Source organism: Dermochelys coriacea, chromosome 21 (genome assembly GCF_009764565.3).
Source record: "Dermochelys coriacea isolate rDerCor1 chromosome 21, rDerCor1.pri.v4, whole genome shotgun sequence".
Taxonomy (NCBI): Eukaryota; Metazoa; Chordata; order Testudines; family Dermochelyidae; genus Dermochelys; species Dermochelys coriacea.
Genome location: NC_050088.1, coordinates 11,999,738 through 12,010,959, shown reverse-complemented (window position 1 = coordinate 12,010,959; position 11,222 = coordinate 11,999,738). Strand labels below are relative to the sequence as shown.

Here is an 11,222-nt window from a genome sequence, read left to right as displayed (position 1 = left end):
AATGGCCACAAAAGGCAGTGCGCACCTTCTAATTTTTAGCACAGTGGTTACAGCATCCACCTGGGATGTGAGCAATCCAGGTTCTATTCTCCCCTCTCTGCTAAAGGATTTGAACAGGAGTCTCCCATCTAATCACTGAGCTATGGGATATTCTGGTGGGGTGGCTCTCTGAGTCTCTTGAAGTGAGCTGTAGCTCACGAAAGCTTATGCTCTAATAAATTTGTTAGTCTCTAAGGTGCCACAAGTACTCCTTTTCTTTTTGCGAATACAGACTAACACGGCTGCTACTCTGAAACCTGTCTTCTGTCGAAGGTGTTCCTCTGTGGCTAAATAATAAACAAGTAATTGGAGCAGGGGAACTGGACCCAGGGTCTCCCATGGGATGCCCGAACTGCAGGGCTACAGAGTTTTTTCTCTTGCTCTTCCCCACCTCCCCCAGTGACTATTTTAGCATTTACCTGGGGAACTTTTATCCTGAAAAACTTAGGTACCAAGAGAGTTTAGACACCTAGGGTTCAGAGAGAGTTTTGTGAATCTCAGTGGAGCCAATACTGAGACTTAGGCACCTAAATCTGGGGTTTAGGCACCTAAATCCTTTCATGAATCCCATCCTATTACCAAATAGTCCTTCAGTGCTGCAAGACAAAACCAGGGACTCATCTTTTAACTTCACTGGCATAGTCTGTCTATGGTAATTGTATGCCCCCGCTCCCCCGTTGCTGCAGTGGCTGAGTGCCTTCTAATCACGGAAGTATTTATCTTCACAACAGCCTGGTGAGGTAGGGAAATGCAACGATTCCTACTTTACAGATGGGGAAGCGAGGCCTAGCTCCTCAAAGGTATATAGGCACCTAACTCCCATTGAAGATCTAGATGTACGTGACTTGCTTAAGGTCACAGAGGAAGTCTACCGGAAAGCAGCAACTTGACCTAAGTGCAAGGCTAGTGCCCTAACTACTGACCCATCCTTCCTCTCTGTACCAGGAGGCTCTAGCCGTACCAGACTCTGTCCTGCAGCCACTGCACTGTTTGACACTCTCCTCTTGGAAAGCTTTGAAGAAAACACTGATGTTGCTGGCTTCTTCGTCACATGGTATCACTCCTCCTACCTCTCTGTATCCCTGGTGGTTGCTCTGCTGACAGTGGATTATTCCTCTGTGCAGATGCTCAAAGCTCTGTTCTCATTTCTATCTACCACGTGCCATTGTTTCAATCTATTCTTTTTATGGGGCTACCATCTCTGTCTCTAACACCTTTCAATTTTACAGTGACTCTTCTATCAAGATCCTCTCCATTCTGCTTTCCTTCATCTGGAAATGGGGAAATTCTAAACGGTGGTTCTGCAGAACAAATGTAACTTGAACGCCTTGCATTTATGTAGTGTTTTTGAGCTCTGTATACAGTGGCCAAACTATGGTCGATGGGGCAGCTGTAGCATTTTGGAATTTCTTGAGTATTTTATGTAAAAACTTCAACCACAAGGTTGTATCATCATCGTTTTTGTTAAAAAAAATGAGAGAGAGAGACAACGGTAAGAGGATACTGAAGAAGAAGAAGAGGATATCAAGTTAAATGCACTGTGTGAAATGGCTATGGTTTCAAATCAGCCAAACAGAATTCCCCCTCGTGAAATTCACCACGCGACTGAGAAAAATGAGACATTTCAACCAAAAGGAAATTCTGTTATGAAGTCCTGCCCTTTGAGAGATGCTCAAACCTAACTTACACCTGGCTGCTTACTAGCCCTACTAGGGCCATTCTAATGCTAAGAATAGCTGGAACAGAGGGTGCTTTCATAGATTCACCAGCAATCTCAAACCAGGACGTTTGTATCATTATCCCTGTTTTACAGCTGGGAAACTGAGACACAGAGAGGGGATATGATTTGCCCAAAGTCACTCAACAGGCAAGTGGGAGAGTCAAGAATTGAACCTTGGTCTCTTGAAGCTAGCTCAGTACTTTGTTAGGCAACCCTGATCCCCCATCCCTTAAGCCACAGCTGTTTTAGCTATACTTTTTTCCCCTATCCACATCTCTGGTACTAGGGTTCAAGGGGAAAGGGCAGGCAGGCACAGGGCCACTAGACTGGCCCATCCAATCCAAAGATTCTCTCTGCAAAAGAGAAATTACCAGATAGGTTGTTAAGATGGCTTCCTAGCTGTTTCAGAGCAAGACAGACCTAGGGTTGCCAGGCCTCCAGGATTGTCCTGGAGTCTCCAAAAATTAAAGATTATGTCATGTGATGAAACCTCCAGGAATTCGTCCAACCACAACTGGCGACCCTATACAGAGGAGCCAGAATTGTGGGTCAAAATCTGGACCATAATGCTTTGGGTGCTACTACTCTGAAATAGTTATATTGTATAAGAACAGCCCTACTGGGTCAGACCAAAGGTCCATCTAGTCCAGTATCTTGTCTTCCGACAGTGGCCAGTGCCAGGTGCACCAGAGGAAATGAACAGAACAGGGAATCATCAAGTGATCCATCCCCTGTTGCTCATTTCCAGCTTCTGGCAAACAGAGCCTAGGGACACCATTCCTGCCCATCCTGGCTAATAGCCATTGATGGACCTGTCCTCCATGAATTTATTGAGTTCTTTTTTGAACCCTGGTATGGTCTTGGCCTTCACAATATCTTCTGGCAAGGAGTTCCACAGGTTGACTGTGCGTTGTGTGAAGAAATACTTCCTTTTGTTTTAAACCTGCTGCCTATTAATTTCATTTGGTGAACCCTAGTTCTCGTGTTATGAGAAGTAATAAACAACACTTCTTTACCTACTTTCTCTACACCAGCCATGATTTTATAGACCTCTATCATATCTCCCCTTAGCCGTCTCTTTATAAGTTTAGAAGAATAGAAGAACTGAAAGTGTGGACAATAACTTAATGCAAAGAGCCCGCATCTCCACTGACTTGCTTATGCCATCATTTACACCCATACACAATGAGCATACAGTAGATGAATAGAGAATTCTGGTTTAATAGTGTTTTTATACCCACCGTGCACAGTTATCAGTAACTACACAAAGCGTAAGGCAAGAAAACATGTTTAACATCCTATTTATTTTCTACCATTTTTGCTTTGTTCACCTTTTTTGCACTTATCTCACACCATGGAATTTAGTCAGTTTCACTTGTGTTTATAGTCAGTTTCACTTTCGGGTTGTTGCAACCTTTGGCTTGCAAGCATTGCTGGGAAGTGTTTGTTTGTTTGTTTTAAATATAGCTACTCCTGCCAGAATTTGTTTAAAATACAAATATTGTGAAGAGATTTCTGTTGGCTTTAGGTTTTATAACAGCTTGTTTATCCAAAATAAAAATGATGGGGCCAAATTTGAATTGACCGTATTTAAAGGTTGTATTTGTATTTCTCTAGCTCAATGTTCACATAACAGCACACAACACAGCTGTCCTTCAGAGCTGCCTGAGATGGACAATTTAAGTGAAGGAGTGATATTTTTTAAAAAGCACATTTATTGGAACATGCTGCAAAAATCTTTACTTGCAAGAGTGTGAGGTGTTATACACTGCCTTAAAGCAGTCAAAGGGACTGGGTGCCATGTTGTTTACCGTCTATGTGTCCTATTTTTACATATACGCAAGATAAAGGGCATGAGTCTGAGCTCATTTGCGCCAGTGTAAATCAAGAGAGTAACTCCATTGACATCGATGGAACCGTGCCAGCGTCAAACGGGTGTGAGGGCAGAACCAGACCCCACCGAGTTAGTTGACAATCTACATCAGGGGAGATCTGAAAATGCCGGCGTTTTTCTGGTCAAGGTGGACATTAAAGAGCCCCTGGCCCAACTGGTAGGAATAGGGGCATTGCCAGAAATCTCCTCCTTTCTCTTTCCCGCCAACGCGCCACCCCTCCACCCCAGAGGTGACTGCGTGGGTGTGGCTGGATTACGATGTGTTTTATGGATGGGTCATGGGAGGGCCCCATTGTGCTAGGCGCTGTACAGGAACCGACTGGAGGTCCCTGCCCTGAAGAGCTTACAGACCAAACAGAGGGTGGCAGGGTGCCACCCCCGCCCTCTTGCTTGTAACCACACTGATCCCAGGGAGCCCAGCGGGGGGGGGGGGGTTAGTTTATTTTGGCTTGTATTTTCTGCTGTGTATTTACAGCCCTCCCCCCTTTCCCACCTTCTGTCCCTCCCCCCTCTCATTTGCCCCTCCCAAGCTTTCCACCTGCCCCTGCCCCATCCACCTGCTGGCTTCCCTCACTTTTCCTCAGGCTTCCCCCCCCCCCCGCCCCTCAGTCTCTCCCCCCGCCCCGCTCCTTTATTCTCCCCTCCCCCCTCTTGGCGCCTTTTCCTTCCCGCCACGTCTTTAGTCTCCTCGTCCTAGTCGGAGGGGGGAGGGGGGAGGGGAGGACGGGCCCCGCGCCTGATTGGCCGCTAGCGGCTTTGTGGGCGTGGAGGGCCCCCGCGCAGAAGCCCCGCCCCCAGGCTGTCCCCGGCCCCGCCCCTGCCCCGGCTCCCTCCCGCCCCTTACTACTGGCGGCTGGAGCGAGGGGAGCCGGCGCCACACGGGAGCCCGGCAGCGAGCGGCGCAGCCTCGTCGGCTCTGCTCCCAGTCGCGCCCCCCCCCCCCTTCTTCCCCTCCGGCCTCCGCCCCTCCCGCACCAGCACGGATCCCCCCCCCGCCCCTTGGTTCCGACCCGGCGGGGCTGCGAGCCGAGCCACTGGCGCCCGGTTCGGTTCGGGCGGTCCCGGTCCCGGTCCCGGTGCCGGCCCTGGAGCAAGGGGACGGGGCGGGGATGCTGCTCTCCAAGATCAACTCGCTGGCCCACCTGTGCTCGGGGTCCGGCGGGGAGCTGCACCCGGCCAAGCTACAGCCAGGTGAGGCCCGGTTCGGATCGGATCGGATCGGATCCACAGCCGGGGCTGGCTCCGGAGTGGGGCGCCCCAGAGCGGTCCGGGTTCGGTGCGGGAGGAGCCCTGTCCTGCTGGGCATGGGGGGGCTCGGCTCGAGAGGGGGAGGCTCATAGAGGAGTCTGATCCGGTTCGGGCCGCAAGGGGGTCTGATCCGGTTCGGGGGAGGAGGGGGGTCTGGTCTGGGTTGGCGGGGTGCGGTCTGAGGCGGGAGCGGGGTCCGATCCAGTTTGGTCTGGGGAGGGATGCGGGTCTGGTCCAGCTCGGGGTCGTTCCGAGGAGGGATGCGGGTCCGGTCCGGTTTGGAGGGCTGGCCCGGTCTTTTGAGGACAACGGCTGGGTCTGATCCTGGTGTCTGTGTCTCTCTGCCTGCAGGGAAGGACAAGGAGCCCCTGGAGAAGCTGTACCAGGTGGGCCCGCTGCTGGGCAGTGGTGGCTTTGGGTCTGTCTATTCGGGCACCCGCCTGTCGGACGGCGCCCCGGTGAGTAGAGCCTGGACAGGGACCCCCCCACCCCTGCAGCCAGCTCCCCATGTGTGCTGCTCTATAGAGCTCCACCTTTGGTGAGAGACCTGTCCCTTACCCCCTTGCATCTCCTTTGCTTTGCCCTGGCATAACCACCATCTTGCATCCCTTTCGCTGGTCCCTTGTTTGCCTCTCCTCTTTCTGGGGTTGCCTGACCTGACTCTGATTGTCTGTGTGGTTCTGTTTGTGTTCTAGGTAGCCATCAAGCACGTGGCTCGGGACCGGATTTCTGACTGGGGAGAGCTGGTAAGTGTCTTGGGCAGGAATAGCTGCTGTGGCTCTGCATTGCGTGGTCATGGCTCTGTAGTGAAGGTTGCAGCCGGTGTCATAGGTAGCTCTTGACTTTGTGGGTCGATTTGCCTGCCTCTGATGGAGCTCTCCTTTCTCTCTCCCTGTGCAGCCTGGCGGGAGCAGAGTGCCCATGGAGATCCTGCTCCTGAAGAAAGTGGGCTCAGGCTTTCGGGGGGTCATTCGGCTCTTGGACTGGTTTGAGAGACCGGACAGCTTCATCTTGGTTTTGGAGCGGCCGGATCCCGTGCAGGACCTGTTTGACTTCATCACAGAACGGGGTGCTCTCCCTGAGGAGCTTGCCCGCAGCTTTTTCCGCCAGGTTCTGGAGGCGGTTCGGCACTGTCATAGCTGTGGGGTATTGCACCGGGATATCAAGGACGAGAACATCCTGATTGATCTGAACAGCGGGGAACTGAAACTGATAGATTTTGGGTCTGGGGCATTACTCAAGGACACAGTGTACACTGATTTTGATGGTGAGTGTCTATTTCCATCCCCTTCTATTTTATCTGCGTAGGGAGGGAAGCCAGGGAAATTCCTCTTTGAAATGGGTTGTTCCCTGCCTGTAAATGTTCAGTAACTTCCCAGCCAAGGAATGTTTTGTTTCCTCCTCCCCCTGCCATTGTCACTTGCTAAATATACTGTTGCAGCTTTGATACCTTTGGGGTTTTCCTCCCTGCCTTGTAGCCAAAAAGCATTTCACAAATGTGTTTGCCCTTTTGTTGGGTGTTAATCACAGGCACTGGTGGTAGCTGCCCATGTCATGCAGGGAGTGGTGGGGGGCACAAGGCAGAAACCGGGCGTGAACTCACAAGAATCAATCTCTGGAGTCCCAGTGAGCAATGAGAGGAGAAAGTTGGGCTCTGGTTCCAGTGGCTTGCTTTTCTCTAGGTCCATCACATCTGTAGCATTTCAGCAGGGATCTGGCTGGTATTCCACCCTCCGGGGGGGTGGTGCAAACAAGATCTGCCTCACCTCCATAGATGGGGAAAGATTGAGTTAAACCTGTCTGCAGCCATGGCTGCTCAGATGCTGGATCCTAACCTAATCTAGCAGCTAGAATGCAGGGGAGGGGATGTTTCCCCCCCCCCCCAAGGATAAAGAGAAGGGCTCTTGTACAGTTTCTTTCTGTGAGGATGGATGGACATCAATTTGGGGAGGGGATCAAGAGGAGAAGCTGCTGTCTCCACCATCTCGCTAAATTATTCATTTCATTGGAAAGTTGTTTTTTGTCACGGGATGAATGTTGTGAAATAGGATCTGCAGGAGATCTGCTTACAGCTGGCTCCCTTTCCTCTGCTGCCCTAAGGCACCTGAATTACATCTTTGGGCAGGGGGGAGCTATAGACCCAGGGAGGAGTGTTTGACCTTGGAGCAGGGGTGCAGGGATCTGCGTGGGGGACAAATAAACAGAGCTGCCTTGTGCTGCTGGTGGCAGGCTTTTTTCTGACTCACTTGAAAGGCATATTCAGGGTAGGGCCGTTGACTTTAAAAAAAAAAAATCACTGTTTGTTGTTGAGGGTTTGTTTTGCTTCTGCCTTGCCGGATGGCTTGGGCTATGCTGCATTTTTTGTTTTTAATTTAACGGTTGATGACAAGGGATGGGTTTGCCCCTCCCAGCCACCTTCTCTTCCGCAGAATTTCCCAAGCTAGTGGTGCCCCCTGGTGGGGCATCGGGTCTCTTTTTACAACCCAAAGTTTGTAAACAACAGTCACGTGGCCAGGAACCAGACTAGGAGCTCTGACCTCAGTCTCCTCTTCCTGCCAGAAGGGAAGAGATCAAATACAACAAAGGCAAAGGGCATAAGCATCTGCTGAGGCCAAAAGCAGGGTGGAATCTGAGTTCCAAGCATAATTGTCACATGCACAATTGTACTAACTAAAACCACACCCTTGATGTTGTACAACGAACCTCTGTCCACAGCTTTGGAGTAGGCTGCTTTATACCTGGCTGACTCAACTGTAGTCAATGCCAAAAAAAGAATAAACTCTTCAAGGTATCCGCCCTTCTTTGGGTTCAGCAAGGAAACCCATTTATGAAGAAAGGACTATAAGGTTGTCTAGGCTCCTTGTAGTGCAGTAGACAAGGCCTCAGCCCCGCCCCAAATGCTCTGTCTACACTGGGTCACCATGGACTGAAGCATCTGCAAGCTGCCTCTCTTTACCTCAGTGAGAAATGGTTACATCGACAGAGAGAAAGTCAGGATAACAGTGGCCTTAAGAAACCTGTTTATTGTGGCTTGTATTGCAGCTGGAAAACATGTTTGTTTGCACTCCATTTGGTTCTGCTTCATTTGTAGTCTGCCCTAGTGCAACTCTGCAATTGCTAAAACTGCTGGGGGCTTAAATCCCACGCAGACTGGGCTGATAGTTAAACAATATTAAGATATTGCAACCTAAATTTGGGGCTGAAGTACCTGACTTGGTCTCTTAAAACCACCCTGATAACACCTGAAAAAAAGAATTAATAACTGGTTGCTCTGCTTAAGGTACAAGATGAAATATTTCTGCTAACCATGATCCTCTAATCTTCTGTACAGGAACCAGAGTGTACAGCCCCCCGGAATGGATCCGCTGTCACCGATATCATGGCAGGTCAGCAGCAGTCTGGTCTCTGGGGGTCCTGCTGTATGACATGGTCTGCGGGGATATCCCCTTTGAACATGATGAGGAGATTATTAAGGGCCAGGTCTACTTCCGACAGAGGGTCTCTCCAGGTGAGCACTCTCCTTTGTTGTGTTAGAGTTGGGCAAACAACTGCTTAGCCTGAATGCCAGACTGACAAAGTGATAATATGATGCCATAGAGGTGCATTACCATCACTTCATACAACCAGTGAGACATGCAAGGCATGATTCTGTGATCTAATGGTCCCTTCTTGTCTTAAACTCAATGAGATGTTTAATGCTATTGAATCCCAGCAAAGTGCGGGGGACCCCGCTGTGTTCTCTGCCTTAGACAGCTGCTTCAGAGCTCACTGTTGTAGTTCACTTCAGCACTTGACTCTCCTTCCGCTTGCTGGGGTCTTTAATGTGGCTACTGCAGCTGGCTGCTGAAGCAATCTTACAGAAAGTGGAAATGACAAAAGATATTGAACCAAGTAGCTCTCTGGTTTAATCATCTCACTGGGGAAGGGAAAGCTGATTTTTGCTATTAGCCTGGGTGTGAATGGCAGGGGAAGATGGGCTATTCACAGCCTTTCATTGCCAATTTGCTCCCTTGTGTATTTTCGGAGTCTCTTTCCAAAGATGGGAACTGGTTCACCCACGTATTAGGGTGGGGGGTGTAACTCAGAAACCACACCTAGCCACAGCCATGGTAATCTGTCCTGTGAAGCAAGAAAGGCAGATCCCAAAGCAGACTTGCAGATGGTAAAACAAGGAGGCTTGTAGGCTTCACAGACATAACTCAGCAGCAGATTCTCACTGACTGCTTGTTTTCTCTCCCCAGAGTGCCAGCACCTCATTAAATGGTGTCTGGCCTTGAGGCCCTCCGAGAGGCCATCCTTTGAAGACCTTCTAAATCATTCTTGGATGCAAGATGTCCTCTTGCCACAGAAAACGGCAGAGATCCACCTGCACAGTCTAATTCAGGAGTCTGGCAAATAGCAGCTCCTCTCATCCATTGGGTGTAAAAGAGAACACTCTCACCAGTGACTGTCTGCCTGTTACATGGGAACATTCATATCTCATTCCAGAGCTCAGCTAACTGGAGAATCTTCTGAGAGGCTGGAGGTTAACATCCATCCCAGGTGGACTGGTCTTGAACTCGTTAGGTCCTGCCTTACTTGATGTCTTGCCAGTAGACTTTTTTGATGTCTTATGGGCACATCCATGAGTGTCCCTGACCTGCTGAGTCCTGGAATATGAACTGAGCAAGGACCAGAGAATTAGCAAGAAAGTTTCGCTTGGGGAAACTGGCTGTGGAGGGGGTGGGAAGGTACTGATTTGAATACCTGTCTTATTCACTGTGTCACCATGTTCTGAGTGCCTTCAGTTGCGATCTGGGCTGTGTTGGGGGAAATACTTGAATCTTCCTACACCTCTGCTTCTCCAAGATTCACCTGGGTTTATTTTATATTCCCCTCCTTAAGGAACAGGTCAGAAGCAGCCACGGGTAAAACCAATGCACCCTGGCTAGTTGTTTCTAGAGGTATGCTGTCTAGCAGGAATTTTTCTTCCTCAGCTCTTTGCTTTGAGTCTCGAAAGCTGGGGCGTCCTCGCAGATGCACAAACAATGCAACCCAATAGAGCTGTAAATGTGTACAGAATTATACAGGAGCGAAGCTTGGTGTACAGAGGATTGTAGTTTATAATGGTAACGTTTTTATTTTTTTTTTGTTTGTTTTTAACTTATTTTCAGGGGGTTGGGTTATTTTTTTTTTGTTTTTAAGGAAAATGTCCGAACCTGTAGGATAATTTATTTATTTATTTATGATTCATGTGGGTTCAGAGCCCATGCCTGGCTTCCATAGCTGCTGATCTGGTTTCCAGTTGGGGGGGCCCCCCCCACCCGACTGCACTCCCTTCTTAGAATGCTCTGTTAACGTCTCACCACTGTGTGGAGTGGCTGACTGCTTCCCAGCTGTCTGTAGATAGTTCTGGCTGCCGGTGTTCCTCTTCCACGCGTGTGTTCAGTTGTTTTAAAGGCATTTCCACGGGTATTTGTCTGGGCTGGGGGACGTTGTGTGCGCATGTGTATATAGCACTGGTTTTGCCGAGCTGTCGGGGAAGGTACCCTGGACTCCAACACTGTCAAGCCTGTATATGTAATCAGTGTGTAGTCTGCTGCTTTTGTTAATAGTTAATATTGTACAGGGGAATTCAGAAATCCTATTTTTTTTATACATGCGGTTTTAAATAAAAATGAATCACTTGACTTAACCTGAGACCTCTTCTCTTTCGGGTGGAGTAAAACTGTCAGTTTCACAGTGTAGAGAAGCGGTGCTGTCGAAACTTGGGACCCTTCATAACGTGATCCGAACGCCGAGAGCACCACCAAAGCGCACAGCTCTCAGAGCAGGAGATGAGTAAGCTACAGCTAGAGAAAGCAGCCCAAACCACAAAGCTTGTCCTCAAAGCCGTGTCACTCAGATGCAGCATTTTGGTTCAGCCCATTAAAGGCGTCAGCTATTAGTGTTGGATCTGAACTGGTGCACTCTCCATGCCAAGTGTCCTGGTTCTGGCCATCTCTGGCAGCCTTCTTCACTGAACTGTGAGATCAGAGGTATGTGGCTGAGGCACAAAGTATGTACATACCGTTTCCATTCATGCCTAGTCGTGTGTGAATAAAGCAGGTAAATGTCAGTGCTGCATTCATGATGCAGTATGTTACCCACGTGCACGTGGCACACTGAATGCTGACCATCCATGTCAGGGCACATGGGGTTTCAGTAACAGATCCTGTGTGGCAGGCTCCGGAGGCATCTGATTTGTTACGTACTATCACCATCTTCAGCCAGGCTGGGGCTGGCCCAGAGCCACGTCCAGACTAGGAGAATGTGGTTGTTTTTCACACTCTTCAGCACAAA

General features: G+C 49.5%; 1 protein-coding gene across 1 annotated transcript; it reads left to right on the top strand.

Moving 5' to 3' along the window:
- Window positions 1-4,503: 4,503 nt before the first annotated feature.
- PIM1 (Pim-1 proto-oncogene, serine/threonine kinase) lies at window positions 4,504-10,570 on the top strand. The gene is made up of 6 exons (XM_038379641.2): window positions 4,504-4,844; window positions 5,253-5,359; window positions 5,597-5,647; window positions 5,802-6,168; window positions 8,233-8,409; window positions 9,143-10,570. Exons 1-6 carry the CDS (start codon window positions 4,763-4,765, stop codon window positions 9,298-9,300), a joined length of 942 nt encoding a protein of 313 aa, XP_038235569.1. The 5' UTR covers window positions 4,504-4,762; the 3' UTR covers window positions 9,301-10,570.
- Window positions 10,571-11,222: the final 652 nt, after the last annotated feature.